At 38.9% G+C, this 20,882-nt stretch overlaps 1 protein-coding gene across 4 annotated transcripts in view; it reads left to right on the top strand.

The window, feature by feature from the left end:
- rbms3 (RNA binding motif, single stranded interacting protein) overlaps positions 1–20,882 on the top strand; it is a 164,682-nt gene that overhangs the window by 139,417 nt on the left and 4,383 nt on the right. For 3 of the 4 annotated variants that reach the window (XM_084942680.1, XM_084942677.1, XM_084942678.1), the window contains exons 7-10: positions 5,257–5,363; positions 9,890–9,933; positions 14,132–14,228; positions 15,288–15,338. In XM_084942680.1, coding sequence (XP_084798806.1) covers positions 5,257–5,363; positions 9,890–9,933; positions 14,132–14,228; positions 15,288–15,338 — 299 coding nt within the window. The remainder of the gene's footprint in view (positions 1–5,256; positions 5,364–9,889; positions 9,934–14,131; positions 14,229–15,287; positions 15,339–20,882) is intronic. The other variant, XM_084942679.1, reaches the window with a different exon arrangement.

The following is a 20,882-nucleotide window of genomic DNA, read 5'->3' as shown; positions in this document are numbered from 1 at the left end:
TGGCAATGGATTGCGCTACATTAACCAGGCACAGTGTTACCTACCTCCTGGCAAAACTCGACTCGACTTACCAGAAACACCCTGTATATACTGCACATACAGTTTCAATCAATGCAAAATATAAATATAAAAGTATAAATCCAGGCTTTTGACATAATTTGATTTTCTTAGTTTCCACAGTTCCAGTAAATCTCACTTGTGTTTTATGGTAGTTTTGTTCTTTATTATTTTTGTTTGTTTGTTTGGCAGAATTATGAAATCATTGATACCTGGGGTTTAATAGGGTTAAACTCCAGGTATCCAATGAGATGGCAAAAGTGAACAAAAATCTATAAAAACAGAAACAACTGCTTCTGAAACTCTCCAATTTGTTTCCCCAGATTAATATATTCAACCCCTACAGCAGCTCCATAGCACTGATGCAGCCGAATCGGTCTAACTTTACTGATGCATATGCATTTGCAAACGGTGGCCCACAGCAGCTGGCCTGTGTTTAATGTTTGAGTCATTTCATAAGATCAGGTATATAAACAGCTGACAACAAAAAATGTTTTACATTTTTAAGTCTGTGTGGATAAAATGTGCTGCTTTCAGGGCCTTAAAATAAACACAACTAAATAAGGTCACTGCAACTCCTGTAGTTACCTCACAGGAATATCTTGTTGTCATGTTGCTGCTTTGCTTACTGGATGTTGCTGTTAGGAATATCAAAAACATTAATGAAGAAAAACCAATCCAGAAAAACTCTGAGATTAAAAGATTGTTTTTCATCCTTTAGCAGCCAGCTGTCACATCTATGGGTGACGACATCTATGCTTTACAATTATCCATTCTCATGTTTAGGTACTTATTTTTTTAATTACTAATTCTAACAATAAAAGAAACTCGTTTTCATCTGTTGTGCCAGAAAACAAACTGTGCTAAAGCTGGAAAATAAAAAGAAAGTTTCAAAACACACATAATTGATGTATAATTATTTTCAATCAACTGAAGTTTTTGTCTTTATAGAACACAAAGTATTGCAAATATAAACTTGACAAATTATCTGCCATCAATAGCATGGCCTTCTGTCTGTCACAGCTGTGAGTGGGGAAAAAATAACAAATGCAGCCATTATTTTTAAATTGTGACTGAGTGCCAGTGTTAATGGTAGATAGCTTTTCACATTAAAAAATAGAAATCACATGTCTAATAAGAAATAACTTATAATTTATGATTGTATTTTTGTTAGTTATTATGTCTAATCAAAAATATAAATGTGATATTTTTTTTAACTATTTTTGATCATAATTGATTATAATAACTTTAAACTTAATGTGGTAGGTGAACTGACGTCTTCCACTTTTCTTTTTTCCCCCAAATATCTTCAGTCCATCCATTGTTGCATCCGTGTGACTATCTGTGATTTTAGTAAAAGTAAAGGTCATTTAATGCATGAAGCAGAGCGGGTAAAAGACAAAGAGAAGCAGATTGATTCAGAAAGATGAAAAGCAAAGGATGACAACAGAAGGCCACGCCATGTGACCTGTTGGACAAAATCAAGTTAACATAGTTGAACGAAAAAGTTCTTCTAAATGTGTTATAATCAAATGGAAATGTGTCTTTACATCATTACCCTTAGAGTGCCCGTCATGGCCCCAGGCATTCTAAAGAGCTCTCATCTCAGTCTTTAAGCTCTAAATGGTTTTCTCCACTGAGAATACCTCTTCTCATTTTTCACTTTACTTAGATGAAGAAATATTTTTCTTGAAGTAGGCAAGATAATTGCATAGTTTATTCTGGCATTCATAATGTGTGAGTCAGTACCAGCTTCAAGATATTGCAATTTGCAGTTGGTTTTTTGTTGTCGTTTTGCTTTTCTTTAAAAAATTTCTATACTACACACAGTGATGATGATTTGACTTTCTTTGCCATTTTATCCTATTTGGCAGTAATTTCAGAGTGCCAGCTTATAGCCTCTTCAAAGATGGATCAGTGAGTTAAAACCTCACTTTGTGGATATATTAAAATAAAAAAAAAAACAGGCATTGCATAAAAATATGTGACTTATTCAGTTTCAGGGTTTAGAGTAGTCTTTACAAGCTAAATAGAAGACTTGTCCCAACAGTTTGCCTCTGCTGAAGCAGTATAACACTTCAGAGTTTTTGCATCCTAGAAAGAAAGTACATTTGCCGTGGTGGCTGTGTGACAGATTTACAGTTGCATGTGGAAATGTTTGGACAGTGACAAAATTGCTCTGTATGCCAACACAACATATATAAAGTTGAGATGCAACCTCGAAGAATAGTTCCTAGTGCTTTCAAGGGCAATATGCCCTCGGTAGAGTCTCTTAACCTCCTAAGACCCGAACTCTTCCATGGCATGCATTTTTCATTTCTCTTTGATATTTGGGCTGATTGGGACCCGATGAATGTAAAAACAAAGAATTACCAGATTTTTTTTTTTTTACCTGATTTTTGTTCCTAAGAAAAATGAGAGCCACATATGAGGATATTCGTTTAAAATTTTGATAGAACAGCAGCAGTATAATGTCCTCGTAAGTGGATATCAGGCCCTAGTAGAGCAAAATTAAATGTTTTGATTTAAATAACTTAAAATGTGATGTCCACATATGTGGACGCCAGGTCCTAGGAGGTTAAGGCACATTGGGCCTAGGTGATGAGCCAGACCCCTACAAAGAAGAAAACCTCTGGGTACTGGAGCCCCATTCTGGAGCCAGGTCTTGGGAGTACCTCAAGACTCTGGCCGGGTGGCTGGCCTTAGCCTTTAGATACTTGCCCACGTCAAAGGTGCTTCTGGATTAATTTTTTTTAACAGATTGTCTAAGGACAGCGAATAGTGGAGACTGTGTTGGGTTAGGTGGTCTTAGGATCTCATTTCTGCTTTTTTTTAATTGTGGTTCTGTTGGCTTTATGAAGCAAATACCTCACTGCACTGGAGCACCTCACGCCAAATAAGAAGCGCTTAGCATGAGAATAAGTGTGATGCTGTGGTACTCAATCAGAAAGGTTGGAGTGCCCACTCCCGGTCCAGCTGGGAGGAAGCCCTGGGGTTGAGCCAGGATACGCTGGAGAGATTGTATCTCTTTGGCTTGGGAATGCTCCAGTTTCCCCCAAGGAGAGTTTGGGGAGGTTTCTGGGAAGAGGAAAGCCTGTGCATCTCTGCTTAAATTTCTGCCTCTGCAGCACCTGTATAAACAGCAGAAAATTGATGTATGGATGGATTTAACTGAAGAACATATTTAAAGCTATATTTCAAGAGTTCGGAAAAATTACATTCAGTTACCTAGATTTAGTTGGATGAATTAACATAATCATTAATAATATGCTAATTTTTAAGACTTTAAGAATCTGTTGCCACGAGTGAATGCTTGGGCACTGTTGCCTCAGAGCCAGAGCTCTGGGTTCAACCCTCTCTGCTTGTATACATTTTCTGTGGGTGAGCTCATTTCGGTCACCACTGGGGAGAGAATAAAACAAAATAACATGCCAGGTTAAATCTGCCTATGTCAGTCCTGGACAGTCTCACAAAAAGATGGCGTTAATGTCAATTTTACTTCCTAGTTAAACAAAGGTTAAAAAAAATACTTGGAGTCTGTGAACAGCAGTAATGGGTTTGCCCCTTTGCCAGGACTTTACTTCAGTTGTATTTGTTGGCGGGTCTTTCTTGTTTGATCTTTGTCTCCTTTAGGGTAAATACAAGCTTAATGGCTTTTAAATCATGGAATATTTTAAATATATACACTACCAGTCAAAAGTTTGGACACACCTTCTCATTTAATGTTGTTTCTTTCTTTCTTTCTTTGTTTTTTCTACTTTCTACATTGTAGATACTTACTAAAGACATTAAATACATGAAGCAAGATATATGGAATTATGTAGCAAAGAAAATTTTTAATAAATAACTCTAAATTTGTTTTATGTTGTAGATTCCTCAAAGAAACTGTCGGACTTCTCTCAATGACTTTTTTTGATGTAGTCACCTGAAACGGTTTTCACTTCAGATGTGCCTTATCAGGGTTCACTTGTGGAATTTCTTGCCTTCTTAATGGGGTTGGCACCATCAGTTGTGTTGTGCAGAAGTCAGCTTGGTACACAGCTGTCAGTCCTATTTGAATGTTAGAATTCATATTATAGCAAGAACCAATCAGCCAAGTAAAGAGAAACAACAGTCCAAGAGTGTGCAAAGCAGTGATCAAAGCAAAGGATTGATATTTTGAAGAATCGAAAATCAATTTTGTTTTTGTTTTTTACTACGCAACTCCATATGTGTTCATTCATAGCTTTGATGCCTTCTATGAGAATCTACAATGTAAATAGCCATGCAAATTTCTTTACTTAATCAGTCAAATATGTGAAGCAAAATGCTGGTTGTGAAGGGTACATGTTTTTGGCTGCAGTTGGTTAAACTGCAGCTGGAAAGTTTAAGAAATATGCCCTAGCATCACAGTTGCCATAAAACAGATTAGCGTCTGTTTATCCTCTAAATAGACAAGGCATCAGATATCTTATTTGAGTGTCCTGGTTCATGTTATGGTAATATGTTTTAATGTTAAGACATGTGGCTTCTGAAGCATTTCCCAGAAAATGAAGTAACTGTCCACTCCTGCTTGCTTTCTAACAATTTTTAAAGACACGCCTTTAAAGTAAATCATAGTAAACACAGACTTTTAGTTTTTCTTTGGATAATCCTCTCACAATCTGACAACTTCTGTTCACAAACCCTGAGAGTATATTCAGTTTAAGCTTGGTGAACTTAGACATGGAAGGTCACTGTAAGTTAATCTTATTTGTAACCAAACATTTCTTCTTTCTCTCGTCCAGCGAGGGACAGTATTTTCTTTGGAGGACTTACAATTGCAATCTGTTACCCATGGGTCAAACTACGAGGAGTTATTTAGCGTATTAAGTATGCCTGTTTGGTTTGCTGTTTGAACCTCGCACACCATGCACTATTGATTAGCCTGTGGCTTTGTTCCTACGTCAGCGTTGCTGTTTTGAAAGCATGGTTGGAGGGGCTAAAAAGAGATGGGGTGATAACTAGTGTTGTGTAACTGTTTGGATTACGGGTGGCTGAGATGAATCTAAGAGCTGAAGTGCTGCTTTCAGGACCAACTAACTTTTAGTTTATTTAAGCTGTAGCATAAAACACTTTAAGTGTAATCTTTTAAATTTAACCTAAAACATATAGTTTGACTTTCTCCTACTTATAAGGTGATTAATCTATAAATGTGTTTGTCCTTGTCTCACTCTATAGCTCCCTCAGAGCCTTTGCTGTGCAAGTTTGCTGATGGAGGCCAGAAGAAGAGACAGACCCAGGTCAAATATCCCCAGAATGGACGATCGTGGACCCGGGAAGGAGAGGTGAGGCTTAAAAATATATTTAATCATCAAAAAAAAGCTCCCTGGGAGACTTCATAAAATATTCTCTTGGCCTACTGTCAAATATAGTCTCTTGCTTTTCTCAATTAAAATGAAAAAACAAAACTGAACACAAGCCTACTGAGAGGACTTTAAAAAGAGAAATTACAGTTAACAAAAACAAGTGGGGGGTTTCAGTTATCAAAAAAAATCATTTAAACTTCTTTCAATTAAGTTTTATAGCTGAAGGATAACATTTCTTTTATTATAATAGTCAAAGAAATGAGTGATTATGCACAGCGGTGTCCATATTATGTTTTAGGAAACGTTACAGTTGTAAATCATCTATTCTAATAATCTTCAATATGCGGCTGATGCTCCCTTTGACTCCATTTTTTTTTTTTTTTTTTTTTTTCAACATACCACAGAATTTAAAATCATAATAGCTTGACAGATCCCCCTCCTCTCCGTGGGGTCATTATCCACTTTCATTTCTAGTAAGGCACTGTAGGTTCAGTTAGAGATGCTGCTGACAGTATGAAAGCTGGCACACAAAAAGGTTGTTAAATTTAAAGTATAAGGTTTCTGTAAGGTCCCAATTGCAAAGTTGTTTTTGCTTTTGTTGAAACTCCCACCTCCTGTCCGTCATCTTCAGAAGAAATGAAACCTTGTGCAAAGGATTGAAAGCAGATTGACTGTTTCACAATGCAGAGAGTTCAAAAGTTTTTAGTGTCAATACCAAAGCTTTAATTTACAGAACAAGGGGAAGTGAATAATAATACTGCCACCCACACACCCCGGTGCAGTTTTTAACAGTTTCCCAGTGTTCTCGTTACACGAAGGTTGGGAAAGAGCAGGGTGGTGGAGTGAAATGAAATGGAACCAGGCTGAAACTATGCACTGTAACAAGAGGCGCCGCAATGAAAACAAGATGTTGCAGTGTTTGACCTTTGCTCATGGCTGTGTGGAGCAGGCACAGATTGCAGCTTTAGTCTTTTTGTATAAGAGCAAACGTGTGTGTCATAGCCTGGCTTATCATTGGCCGAAAGGCTGGGCACACCCTAAACAGGTCACCAGTCTGTCACAGGGCTAACACAAAGAGATAAACAACCATGCACACTTCATTTTACCAACTGTGGAAGTGAGCCACAGTATTTGGAGAGAACCCACACAGACACAGGGACAACATGCAGGGAGAACAGGCTGCCAGACCCAAACCCAGGACAGTCTTAATGTGATGCCACAGTGCTAACCACTGCACCACCATACCATCAATTTTGGTGGTATTTTTTGTAATGTGTCATCAACTAGGAATGGGAGTTAAAAAAACAAAAACAAAAAAAAACTCCAACTGAATAGTATAAAACATAAGTCAGAAAACAGTCAGAAATGAGCAAAGTCTGCTGGCCAAGGTTAAACATCCCTGCAAAAAATGCATCTGCCTTTAACCGCCACAGTAAATACCTTAATCACATTATTAAAAAGCTCAACTTAAATGTGTTCACAATTAAATGTGTGGTATTTTGCACAGTGGATTTCACATACGCAGTGCCATTGCTTGGAGAGTGTAGCTAAATGAGCAGTTAAAGCACATACAGCCTTTTTTCAATGCAGGTTAACGTCCGTACAGCTTTGCAGAAATGGGTAAAGTGAATATGTCATTTTATTCAGATTTCGCTTAAATACAGGCATTCATTTGCTAGATAAAAATACTATGGAGCTGTGCCGGTTTTGTATGTCTTAATTTCCAGAGCATTCTCATTCCCAACGCGTAAAATACAATTTGTCACGTCCCAATGCGTCTCATAGTAACCTGAAAGGTACCCTTCCACTTACTTCAGATTCTCAATTGAATCCAATAGAATGGCACTCGCGGTGGTAACACGTGCTCCAGCTGTCTACCTCTAACCTTAACCTTAAGCCTATCAGGTAGTGTTTTCCAAAGTGATTCATGAACACAACGTAAAACACATTTGCATGTATAGATTCATTCAAAACCACTGTCATGCCTCTGAACGCCTAACATACCGACGATTTGTCACATGTCAGTGTTACGTGTTGGGATGAGAACGTGTTGTAATTTCACCTTGCTGTTCACGAAACAAAGAAAGGATGGGCGATGTCATCTGGCAGTGTAACATGTACAAACTAACAGTTAATTGTATAATGTTAAATGTATAATAATAAAAATAAAATCACCAATAAAATCATAAATTTCCCTAATTATTTAGGACTATTTCTGTTGCAAACAAATCAGAATACTTTATTGATCCCTAGGGGAAATTATGAGGGGGGGGGAACATTTTCTGTTAACGTACTTCCCTCTTGTCAATGTCTGTGTGAACTTGAAATAAGTGATGACTGCTTTCAGTGAGACACCTCACACATTTGTCTGTGGCACATGTCGTGACAAGCCCCGCTCGGCCCTGAAGCATCTCTTCAGAGGTTTATGCATTTGTCAGAGCCAGGCTTCAGAGTCCAGGCTGACTTATATAAACTAATACTTCTACTAATAGAGACATCTGGCCAGGGAGATGCTTTGAGGTGCTTCACTGCCTACTTATCTCAGTCAACTCATTCTGATATGAGTCTGGCCTTGGTACAGTGACGTAAATATGTGCGTTACACATGCAATCACACGCTTACAGAATTTGTTTTGGAAAATGGATAAGGGATACGCATGCAGCTGTGTAGCAGCACAGAGATTTGCTGTTAGATGAATGCAAATCCCTGGAGTTGATCAGTTTTTCTATTTGGTGTCTAGCAGTGCTTTTTGTTGCTTCTGGAGTCTATACCTACCTACCCAGCCTAGGCTTGGCTAAAACAGTGTTTGTGGAAAAAACAAACACTGAGCTGGGTTCAGCATCAGGGCACCCTTTCAACTCATGTGCCAATTTGGAGAGAAGAGCCTTGTGTAGAATGTAGAATAAGTACAAATGACTTGTGTAGGGCCGATAGATGGTGATGGGGTGGTGACAGAGTAAAAAAAAGATTAGGAGCAAACAGTTGTTTTAAGTCTGGTCCAGAATTGCCAAGAGGTAGTCAAGTGGAAACAGATCTTATTCAAACTTCAAAGAGAAGCCCAGCCTCAATCATTTGAACATGGTAGAAGGAATGAGACAGACAGAAACCACAAAGGGGCTAGTGTCACTGATAAATGCTTGGCTAAACATATTTAGTCACTATTTAATTACAGCTTTATGAAGAGAAGAAGGGACAGAGGGAATATAGAAATATACTAATATAATGTTGTTGGGGAAAAGAACCTTTAACTCAAAAAATAGATCAAAAAGAAAAGTTTGGGCTGTTTCAATGAGTAGTTTGAGTGCTTTTAGCACTTTTTGACAATGGTCTGTGTGTGTGTTATTACTATTATATAACATTATCTTATTTACCACTGAAAGAGCCGCATTCATCCATACAGTACACACACATTGGTACTCTGTGACAATGTTTGTGTAGAAAAATCTCTTACACTCTCAGGCACACACACAGATAAAATATGTGTTAGGAACATGGGGGGCACTTCCCAAAAACACTTACACTTGGACTAGAGAAGGCTGGGATCAAACAACTGGCCTCCTGAGCAGATGTCACTTACCTCCTGAGCCACACCCTTCTTATGGACTTTTGAGTAATCTCTAACTTTCCTATGTTGGGCTGTTACCTCCATTAATGCCAACTAGCGTGGATTTGTTTATTCATTTGAATGCTCCTCAGGATAATCAAACATGGTATAGTGTGAACTGATTTTCGTAAAAGAAAGTAAACTACCATAAAACTTCTATCCATCCATTCTCTTCCACTTATCCTTATCAGGGTCGCACTCATAGAAGCAATTTAGAATTACCAATTAACCTAACCCCAATAATTGCATGTCTGTGGACTGAAGGTAGCTAGAGTACCTGGAGAGAACCCACGTAAACCCAGAAAAGCCCCGGCCAGATAGTGGAGTTAAAGTCATACCATAAAAGTTGACTTTTAAAAACCTTTAAGGAGAAACGGTAAAGAAAATCTAAAACGTTCCACTGTCTTTAGTCTGCTAAAATTTAGAGTCAGTTTGAACTGGGAACTTATTTTGTTCCCACCTATTTTATATAGTCATATAGCACATGCAACAATCGTCCCTCACTGACCTTCATGTGTTTGATTTTGTTGAGCATGTTAAATAAAATGAGTGCACTTATAAATGGCTCTTTTGCTCAAAGGCAATTATTCCAAATAAGTTTATTGTACATAAGAGCTTTTAGCTGGCTTATTTTGGAGTCTTTAGACTACTTATCTATTGTTCATTCAGTAGGTCCTTATTTCCCAGTCACTTTTGAATTTTGTGTTTTTTGTACAACGCTCTTGTATAGTTTGCTTTCTCTGTTCATTACACATTATAACGTACAATAGCTATATCATACTTTATTGTTTATTTAGTTGTATAGAGTAGCTGTATATGTGATAAAGACCACAAACACAAATTGGTTAAAAAGGCAAGTCATGTATTTAACATTTCGGTGTATGTGTTTCTCTTTCTCCAGAGTGGTATGGCGTTGACGTATGACCCCACAGCGATGCAGAATGGGTATGTAGAAAGTTGTTTTTTTTTCTTTTACCTCTCGCACGAACAACCTCGATCTAAAGAGTGTCTCCAAACGTGACTTTTTACTTACATTGTTACACGCAGCCTGTTCAAGAGTGACAGTATAAAATCCTCCTAAGATCAGTGCACTGAAACATGGCAACAACATGCAGAAATATGCACAAGAGCACCTGCATGCAAACGAGAGGGTCACACATAACACACATTAACCCATATACCTGAACTGATACAGAACACACATACTATCTGGCGTTCGCTCTTATTCTTACACCTAACTGATGCAGATGGAGCATTTATTTATGCACCTATGCATACAAGCTGTCAGAGTTGTAGGTTTTGATTGCAGACAGGAAGATGGGCGTTGTTGCAGTGCTGCTGTAATACTTTCGTCAGCCGAGGCTATCTGCAGTGCTCCCAAGTTGGTTGAGGAGAGCAGAGTGCCTGCCTGTTTCAGGGGGAAATTGGAGATTGGTGTTGTCTGGTAGGAATGCTGCTGGTGATGTGATCCCTGGAGATGCTTCCCTGCAGCTCTGCACTCTTGTTCTTCTCCTCTTGTCAGATTGGTCTGCCACTTTATACCTTAAAGCCACTCTTTCTTTTTTCTTTTTTTTCTAGTTCATCTGAAATTATACAGTCCTTTTTCTTTTCACTGTTTTTGACTTGTTTCTTGCCCTGTCCACATTGTTTTGTATTGCTCAATTCTTCTCATTCATTCTGTTTTCAAACAGCTGCTTTGCTTTCAGTCGTCTTTGGTGTCTTTCGGTGTGAGTGTGCTCATTCGTGCATGCATAAATGGGCACTCTCACGCAAGCATCTGTGTGCTTGCTGTGTGTAAGCCCTCTCCAACCTCTCTTCCGAGGTCATCGTAGCTCCTTCCGGCGAAGCACTAAATGACTGTGAAATGCTAATGCAGCTAATTAGAGAGGCAAAAAGCAGGGAGGGAAGTGGGTTGAATAAAAATGGAGGGCCGAGTAGGGTCAAGAGGAGGGCAAAGGCAGAAATAAAGTCAGTCCAAGGAGAGGGGAAAGGTATGAATCAATTACAGGTTTCATTGTGAGCTTGAGGACAACTGGTTTTGTTTTGTTTTTGGGTTATTTTAAAGCATCCATTGCCAGACACACATTGTTGGAAAGCTTATAGTTTGTCTTATCTTAACCTACTTTTGCTTATTCTGAATCTACTAGCTCCTGTATCTCCTGTCTTTTTTCTTGCCCTTTTTACTTCCCTTTTCCATCTATTGGAAAAGTCACTGGGGTCACCACTAAATCACTCAGTAATTTTTCAGTGTAAACGCCTGACAGGGCATTAAATCACACTAGGGATCCACAGAGGTTTTAAAATTCAGTCCTGTAATAATGTTCTGTTTGCAATTACATGTTTAGTGCATTGTTTAAATAGCGGTGCCGGGGTCCCCATTGACAGTTGGCTGCTCAGGGCTAATAGCCTACATCAATAACCTTGGGTCTGTCCTCTGCCTTCTGCTTCTCTCTCTCAATACACATCAGTCTAATGAAAATACAATAAACACAATCAGAAAACCACATTGAATAACCTGGCCCTGTCACCTCATTTGTATTCATCAGTGACAGTAATACAGTATCTGTAATGCAAGTCATTTATTAACTGTACAGTGAAAAAGATGGATCCATAGCACCACATTATTGTGTTTTTTCTCTTGATTCTCATTCATGACAAACAAGTTCCAGTTTGTACTCCAGCTTATCTACATTTATTTAAACCCTGCAATATAATTCATGTCTAAAGTTGGAATATGCAGTTAATCTCAGGCAAAAAAGAATTGGAGAATTTTTTGAAAGGGAGTTGTAGCTTAGAATAGCCATCATTAATAAATAGTAAACTGTAAAACTACTTGGTTAGATCTCTGAATACATTGTTGTTAAAAGGGCAATAAAATATTAATAAATTGGAGTTAATTTAAAATCAGTCTATGACTATTTGCAAACCTTATTATCACACCAAGAAATTTGATTTCATCCACCATTTCTTTGTTCCATCGGTAATAACACCAAACTTCACATTTTTACTGCTATTTCTTAAATATTTTGTTTTGTGTATGTTCAAAGTTATTCCATTGACATTAAACTGTTAGTCCAATAATCACACAACTGGTATGATAACTCCAACTTTAATGGTTGCCTCCTTTCGTTCCTCCACACAAGAAAAAACGGACCCTCCAAAAACTCCTACTTCCCTTTCCCGCCTGCGCGTAGCCATGCCCCCCTTCACTGGACACTTGCGCAGTGGGACAGATACATCTTAACATAAACCATTGTTTAAATTTGACTGATTCATTGACAATAACAACAATGTATGTAACTTATTAGCAGGACAGTGATATCATAAGCAAAATGTACATATAGATTTTTTTCTGAATTCCGATTACTATTCATGATTAAAATGAAAAGTTCAGGACCTAGCATCGATCCCTGTCCAACTCCAACTGTACATATTGTTTTCTCATAAATAACTCTGGAACCAATTATAGGCTATACCTCTGATGCCATAGAGCTACAGTTCAGAAAACAAAATACTGGGGTTCACAGAACAGTCTTTTTCCTTTTGCACATATATTTTCTATGAAATCTATACTTGCCATTTCTGTAGATCTTTGCTCTTTCTGAAGGTGTACTGATTTTCACTTTGCAACAATACGACTAATGTTTGCTTGTTGCACATGGTTAAAAGTAGACAAAACGCGCAATCGAGCCGCAGATGAATTAGAACCAAACCTGCCACGAATTACGTTTCTTTTTCTGGTTCAACAGAAGTGAGCCATGTTGTATTAAAAGAAATAAATGAACAAATAACTGGCGTGTCTCTATTATATATGTACAGCTACTACTTAGGCCTCGGCACACCAAGTAGGGCATAAAAATCCAACAGGGAGACTGAATGTCTGTGAGAAGCACAATCACGCTCTGCAGCTTATCGCAGGCAGTTGGGAACCGGCTGCATGCACAAGCCTTGAGCCGCAATAGTTTAAAAATATCTGACGGTTTACATCTCGCAGTTGAGGTTCAAAACTGCTCATGCCGTCACTGACTGAACAAATGTAATGTGAAACAGAATGTGCAATAACAGAACAGGTGGGTACCTCAGGAACCCATTTCACCCTTGAAATGAGATGTGTGCATGTGTCGCAGGCGACTACCACCACAGTCCCTCTAGGTTTTTCTGTCTTTGGCTGAGCCCCATTGTCATCTCCGTGCATGGGCTATTACTATATGTTGTGCTCACTGCGGATTTTAAGAAATAATATGGAGCGACCTAGCAGTAGTTTGAAGTTGCCTTTTAAAAGTAAATTAAAAATGAGTTTGTCTTTTTATTCAGGTAATTTTCTTCCCTGATTGAGAAACACTTGATATGTGGCAAGTACCTTTTTTCTACAATCATGGCTGTGTTAGAGATGGATAGGGTAGGGCTTCGCTTTCTGTCTCTGGCCCTTGGTTTCCCCTCCCCTCACTGGCTCCATTATTCAGTCAACAGACACTTTGGGATCGATCGGGCACAGCAACACGGCTTGGCGGATGAAACATGTCCTCTCTAGGTACACAATGATAAATAAAGCACTGCGAGCCACAGCATTCTACAGCTGCAGGGCTGAGGGGGTGAAATGGGGGGAAAAAGAGATCAAAATGAGAAGGGCATATAGAGGCATAGGAGAAGTGAATAGATTATAAAATGCAGATGTTGCAGATGCAACCGATGGGAAGTAGGGCGTGCGTAGGTGGAAACATAAAGAGCAATACTGAAGTATTTCACCCACTCACACATTAAGGTAATAATTCATTATTATGCGTAGCAGTGGCGCAGACTCCTTTGTAACATGATGTGTAGTCTGGTGCGGTGTCAAGTCTCATTCTAAGATGTCTTTGATTGTGCTACATAGTGAAGCTGCAATATTTATTGTTTCCATGACAGCCTTGATGATGTCTGATCCATTTTGTCAGTGTTGTCTTGAAGTGTACTGGGTAGTTCAAAACAAACTGAGACAAAAGCCTCATTTTCAGCATTACATGTGGTTATGTAGGGTGAGCTGAAACTGCAGAGAAATCTCTGGATTGTTAATACACGAGTTTGGTTCCCTCCCAGGTGATTATTAGAAGTTAGATGATGTGGACAGTCAAAATTAAAATGTATATGTCTTGTGCTTTCATAGGTTCTACTCTTCTCCATACAGCATCTCCACGAATCGGATGATTGCTCAGACATCGATCACACCCTTCATTGCTGCCTCTCCTGTCCCCACATATCAGGTGAGTTTAACCTCTCAGAAGTTTGATGAGTGCCGTGGCCTACTTAAAACCAGAAAATCCCATTCCTGACTCTATGTAGAGTAATTCCTGGATGTACAGGTGGAGTTTGTCATACTTAACCAAAGAAATGAACCCAAAATGAAGTTATCAGCTCTGTGGAATCAAGGCAATTCTTTGTCTACCAATGATAAAATGCAGGCTTACGTTGCAGAACTCCTCCTATCCATCTCCCATTCTTGAGCACAAATGCTGCTTTTAACTCTCAGCTCTCATGTGTCGCACCCGTTCTCTTCCACACACAAACCATATCAAGTTATGTCAGAGCTGGCTGGCAGTGCAGCTGCTGTACCCAAAAACAAGATGGAGCTCTAGAGCTCTATAAGAAAGCCAAATTCAAAGACTCGTGACTTAAAGCATCATGCTTTATAGGGAAAGAAAAAACATTACCTTTCGTTGCTTTAACTCATCGTTGACAGACGTAGGTAAGAGATCATACAGATGCAGGTACAGGATGCATGCATGCATACAACAATAATGCATGAGACAAAGGGACCCTCAGAGACTCATTTCTGCCTTCAGTTTGTTAGAGTTGAGCGGTCGGAAGGAGAACAAGATGAAAGTATGATTTGTGGCCAACTTGAGCTTTGATGATGAAACCCTCACTGTGAAGCAGTAATTGTTAAGACTGTTTTGCTCTCTGTGGTCTTCATATCCTTTTATAATTACGACAAACTTTCTGTATAGTGGACCCTTAGTTACTGCTGTAATATTCTTTAAGACGTGCTGCCGCTGGGACTGAGGCTCTGAAATTGGCTTGTAAAGGCTTGAAATAATGATTAATTTTCTTACTTCTCTTCTTTGGTTTTCTCATTTTCATTCGCTTCCTGTCATTCTGTCTTCCAATTGTCATTCTTCATGTTCTCTCTTCCTCAATTCTTTACCCACTTACAACAATCTTGCTTTTGATCTTTCCTTTCCTCTCGTCTCGTCCTGACCTCCCCTCTGCATCATCCTACTCGTGTCCGTCCTCTCTTTCTCCCTTCCCTTCTCTTTCTTCAGGTTCAGAGTACATCTTGGATGCCACATCAACAATATGTTATGCAACCTACAGTAAGTTTTTAAACCAACATTTCCTTTGTTTTTAAGCCTCGTTCTGTAAAGTCTTGTTCTCTATTTTCCAACCCTTTTCACTCACTCCTTTATTTATATATATATATATATATATAAATAAATGTACACCTGTCATCTCTGAGTGTACAGCATGTGTCAATTTTTCTCCCTGGCATACTCTTTTTGTCTTAAAACTTTCAGTGTGTGTGTTTAATAGCTTCATTACTCATGTGAATGTCAGTGGCAGGATTTATGGGAGAAAAACTACAAAAGCTTTTAAAGCATAGGCTGTATTGGTCTCGAGGACTGCCTGCAAATGCTTTTATAACAGTATTTAATGTGCCCTGCCTTTTTCTTCATCAAATGAGTATTTAATAATTCAGGAATGAAAATGTTAGTAATAACAACAGGTTACCGACAAGTTGGTATGAATCACGAAAACTGTGAAAAGCCAAGTAATAAAAGGACATTCTTCCAATAAGTGCTTGAGAGCCAAACCCAGGTCAGAGAAGGAAAATAACTGTAACCCTGAATCCCAGCCCCACTCTGCTGAATCAGCCTGTGAATAGCCTTCTCAAAGGACCTCAGAGAGCTTGGCAAAACTCACTTTAGAATCTGTAATAAAAGGTTGCTCCCTGCTGGTTTTGAATGAAACTGCATGTACAAAAACAGGTTTCCAGAAGGCTAGTTTAAAGCACATTATTTATCTATAAGTCAATGTACATGTGTAACTGCTGCTCAGTTTCATATAGTGATGCATAAAATTTGCATATCAAAAGCAGCAGTGCATCTTTGTGTATATGATGCATAATGCAGTGATGTAAAATCCAACCCTTGGTGTTTATAGCTCTTTTCCATCCATCCTTGGCTAGAGCTTTCTCTCACATTTTGTCTCTCATACACATAGCTTTGATTGACGTGCAAAAACGTTTTAAAACACACCCACACATTCTGTATGTTTACATGAAGAGTCATGAATCGACTCTGAGTGTAGGTGTACAGTCAACATACTCTATAAACCCACACTTACCTACAAATTCTCTCTTCTTTTGGTAAACGCAAACATAACCTTAACACAAACTGTGGGCTTTTCCTTCCTTTGATACAGGGACTATATACCGCCGCTGTATGTTATTAAGCCTCCACAGGCTTCGCTCTAAGCACAGTCCAAAGCCTCAGTCTCTCTGACATTCACTGACTATTGTAGCATAAAATATAAAATCTCCGTGCCTTCATCTTGTCATCTGACAAAGTACTGCATTGAATTAGTGGAATTAGAAAGCTATATCATATAAATTGTGGAATACTCCAAGCTTAGTCCTGCTTACAAGATGATTACTTCTCAGTGTAGCAGGACCGATGCATTATGAAATCACAGGCAGAAGAGATTCATATTACAGTAACCTTGAAAGTCTTTCAGATAAAATTTAACTTCTATCTCCTCTTAAACATTTGTTCAACAATAGTTTAAAGGTCTATATCATACACTATATGGACAAAAATATTCATGTTTCAATTCTGGTGTCTTTAGTCCCGGCGATGCTGGCTCGTTCTTAAGAGCTCACTGAATTTGAGCATGGTGCTGATGCCTGTGGCATTAACATCAGAACTAAAACTGTTACGCAGCTCCTGCAGCTCTAATGGTGCCCCAGTACCTTCGTCAATATAGTGTATCTGTTAAAGTAGCCTGTAAGAGATGAATGTGCTTACATTCAGGGGGTTTATCTGTACACCTGTCCTAAAAAAGGTTGTATGATTTTGTTCTGTCATTCATGGGGTGAAGGAGTTTATCGAGGCAGGTACGTAAGGCGGTGCAAATTTCTGCAATCGTATCCGCCGTGGTTGGCAAAAATCTTTAGTGTTCAGAATTTGTTGCTCCCCCTCTGTTGTTCTCTCTCCGTGTCTTCTGTCTTTCTCTTTATGTCTGTCTGGCAAATCTTAAACACATTCTGTTGTCTTGTCTGATTAAAATTATGTCTCTGAGCGGGGATAATACCCTTCTGTAAATGTGTTTTCAAACAAATGTCCCATCTAATTATTTGGCAGGCCGCTTGATATGACTTCCTAAGACTTGGGAAAAGACAGGGTGAGCTTGAGCAGAGATTGATGGTTTGGAGAAAGAGAAAATAAATAAATAAACACGGCGGATTTGACAAGGAGGACAGGGGCGAGAAGGAGGCGCAGGGAAAGAGGAAAGAAGGGATTACAATGAATATATTGAGAACAAAGAAACGAAAACAGCCGCTGCAAAAGCATGTTTGGGCTGTGCACATCTGTTCTCCACCCTTGTCTATGTATAGTCAAATTCCCTGTTAGACAACAAAGATGAGGGGTAGTTATTGTATTTCCTGGATACTGAAGAGCTTGACAAATTAAAGCCGCATCAGGGAGGGAGACTGAGAGACACAGCAGCTTAAGTCTGTTCCTATGGTAGCAGAGGCTTCCTCACTGCTGTACTGCAGTTAATGACTGGTAACTTTGATAAATGGTATGCACTCATTGACACTTTTAGCTAGATGAACATGCGCACACCTCCTCTGGTTAACAGTCCATCATCTACTTTGAGATTTTTAAACGCTTGTGGCACCAAAATTGGAATGTGAGACACTCGGTCGCTAAAGAAATTAATGAGTCTAATTAAAAGGTTAGAACAAGAGAACAAACATCAATGCTGTGTGCTGTTTTCATGGCTCAGGATTAAAAATGCACATACGCTATTGCTCATAGGTTTGGGGTCAACTAGGATATTTAAATTCATGAAAACTTAATCTAACAGATTTGCAGTGAAAAGGAATAGATGTTAATGACATTAGATAAAAATATTTTTGATTGATGGAAGAATTTTGTACTGTGTACTTTCTCAGTTTTGCAGCCTTGCAGCCCTTTGGCACTCTGGCCGTTTTTCTGTTCCCATAAGAGATCAGTAGTTAAGAGCCAGTGACTGCGCTGGCCACTCCATTATAGGCAAAACACCAGCTGACTGCTTTTTCTGAGTAGTTCCTATAAATGTCGGAGCTGCTTTGGAAATCAACTCCAGTCCTGCTGTATCCACAGGCACTGTATGGCACTACAAAATAGAGTGCAAGCCTTCCTTTCTCTTGTTCAAGATCTTTTATATGCTGTACAAATCTCCCACTTTAACACGACCAAAGCCTCAAACCATCAAATTTCCTCCACCACACTTAGCAGATGCTGTCAAACACTATTCCAGCATCATTTCATGTCTGAAAACTGCTTACGTCTGCCCAATATTTGTGCGTTGTGTTTTGGGGATTTTTTTTCCCTGTCTATAGAAGGCCAGCATCTAAAAATCACCTGCAGGCTGGTGTTTTACAGGAACCATTTAATGCAGTGACCAGTTGAGGACCTATGAACGATCTTTTTCTCAAACTAACCACTTTGTACTGTCACCGGAGAATACTACACAATGCTGAAATAAACACCGAAATTTCAGATTGTTCAGTTTGCCTCGTGCAATAGCATTTACTTCTTAAAACAAGAAAACTGAGTTATTTTTTAGTCATGTTGAGTGTAATCAAAACCAGACACAGAAGTAAATTTATTGCTTATGTAATCAGTACAGTCGTTTTCAGCTGTGCTAACATAATTAAAAAAAACTGTGGATTTTAGGAGGGGAATTTGAATTTTATATGATAAATTTGCATTAGGTTACATGTTTTGTAGGGTTTTTTAAATATTACTTTAAAATAATACATCATTTATGGTTAAGAATTGCATTTGTAAATGGTCATTTGTAAAATTACTGATGAGGTTGACGTTATTTCAAATAAAAACCAAATGTGCTTTACTTTATTAAAAAAAGGAGCAGTAGAGGCTCACACAACTGTGATTACCGACAGACACCAGTGTAGCTACACACTGCCTGATTAATGTATACACACATTAAACACACCTGTACACACACTGCCTTAAGGATTGTGCATTTCTGCGCCTTGGTGGGATGCCCAGATTACTTGAACTGCCTGTCTTTACATCTTAATTAGTGAGAGGATGTCTTTGTGCATAATTACTCACAAATCCCCCTACAGGAAATGAATGCATTAGCCAAACCACGCAAAAAAATAAAAAAATAAAAAAATCACACACACACAATCAATGCTGCTTATTGAGGAGGGCTGTAATGAGACATCTAAAGAACTGGGATTTCAGCTCTGCAGGAGACAAAGGCAGTGTACAGTATCAGGGCTTGCAAATAGAGCTCTATACCTCACGTTTGTTTTGTTTCCTAACCGCTAGATCCCGTGTGTGCAGAACTGTCACAGGTGCATGCCTGCGGGTGCATGTATAAAGCCGGGAACCAAGAAGTACTTGTCTGGCTTTACGCCGAAAATCCAGTGTACTTTGTGTGTTGATAAAGCAGTGATAAAGAGGGTGTGGTCTCAGGAAATCAGCTTATAGAATAATAGAAACATCTGCACTTCGTAGCACACCACCTTAGTAAGAACAAATAATGCCAATTCAAAACTCTTTGCATTCTCACGCACATGGAGCGCCCATCATAAAAACAGCATTTAGGGGTTTTCTCAATAAACGAGTATCATTATCACTAATACTGTGTATTTGACGCTTTCAGACTGCCTGCAGCAATCAGTCTGCTTCTCTTCTTTAATGGGAAAATGACAGGGGAGAGGGAGAGAGGGCAAGTTCAAAGTTGAAGTAGATTCTGTGTGGGGTTTTTGTTGTTTTTTTTTAAGTCATGTCCTCAGGGAAACGATAACTGTCATGTGGGCTCATTTATCGCATACCCCAGGAAAATCGTCTGATGCATTAAAAACACGCACACCATAACATACAACTGCACTCATTACATACTAATACATAGTGCCCGGGTGCAGACCCATACAGAGATGGAGAGTTTATCACTTGTAGAGCTATAAATCAGAGCAGACAGCTACTCATTGTGGGTTTCATTTTTTTGTTTCTGCCAGGAAACCTGCTGTGAGATTGGATGAAGTGAATGAAAGAGAAAAGGAGGATGAGAATTCATTAGAATAGAGAACGTATTATTTAGATGGTCGAAAAGCTCGGGTGTTAATACGATTCTGGCTGGTAAATTTACCTGCATGAGCCAAAGCTTTTGTGCAGGTTTGAGGGTAGATCGGTTGATGCATCTGTTCGTGTGTGTTTGTGTGTGTAGGCTTTCGTCTCATTCACTTGTAATACTGAGGAAAGTGTTTACAGAGCATTTCTGATAACCATGCTGCTGTGTTCTGCAAACAGAACTCTCTATGAAGACAGCAGTCAGGAAGAAGAGCATTGCACCTTTGTTAACAGCTCTGACAATCTTTGTTTGCAGTGTGTGCACGCGTGCATGTTTTTTCCTGTAAAGCCGGCAGTCATAAGGATCTTACCTTACAGATTCTTAACTGTGAACAACTCTGTCAGACTGTATATGCATTCAAAGGGAGCACTTCAGATATCTAGAACTTTCCTTGCTTTGAAAATGTGTGTACTGTATGTGCTTATGTGTGGTTTTGTTGTTGCGAGCCTCCCAGAGAAACCCTACAGATTCAAAGCTGTTAA

Source organism: Perissodus microlepis, chromosome 11 (genome assembly GCF_051167445.1).
Source record: "Perissodus microlepis isolate ML-2025 ecotype Zambia chromosome 11, ASM5116744v1, whole genome shotgun sequence".
NCBI lineage: Eukaryota > Metazoa > Chordata > Actinopteri > Cichliformes > Cichlidae > Perissodus > Perissodus microlepis.
Note: the sequence above shows the minus strand (reverse complement) of the source record. Positions and strands in the feature narration are given on the sequence as shown.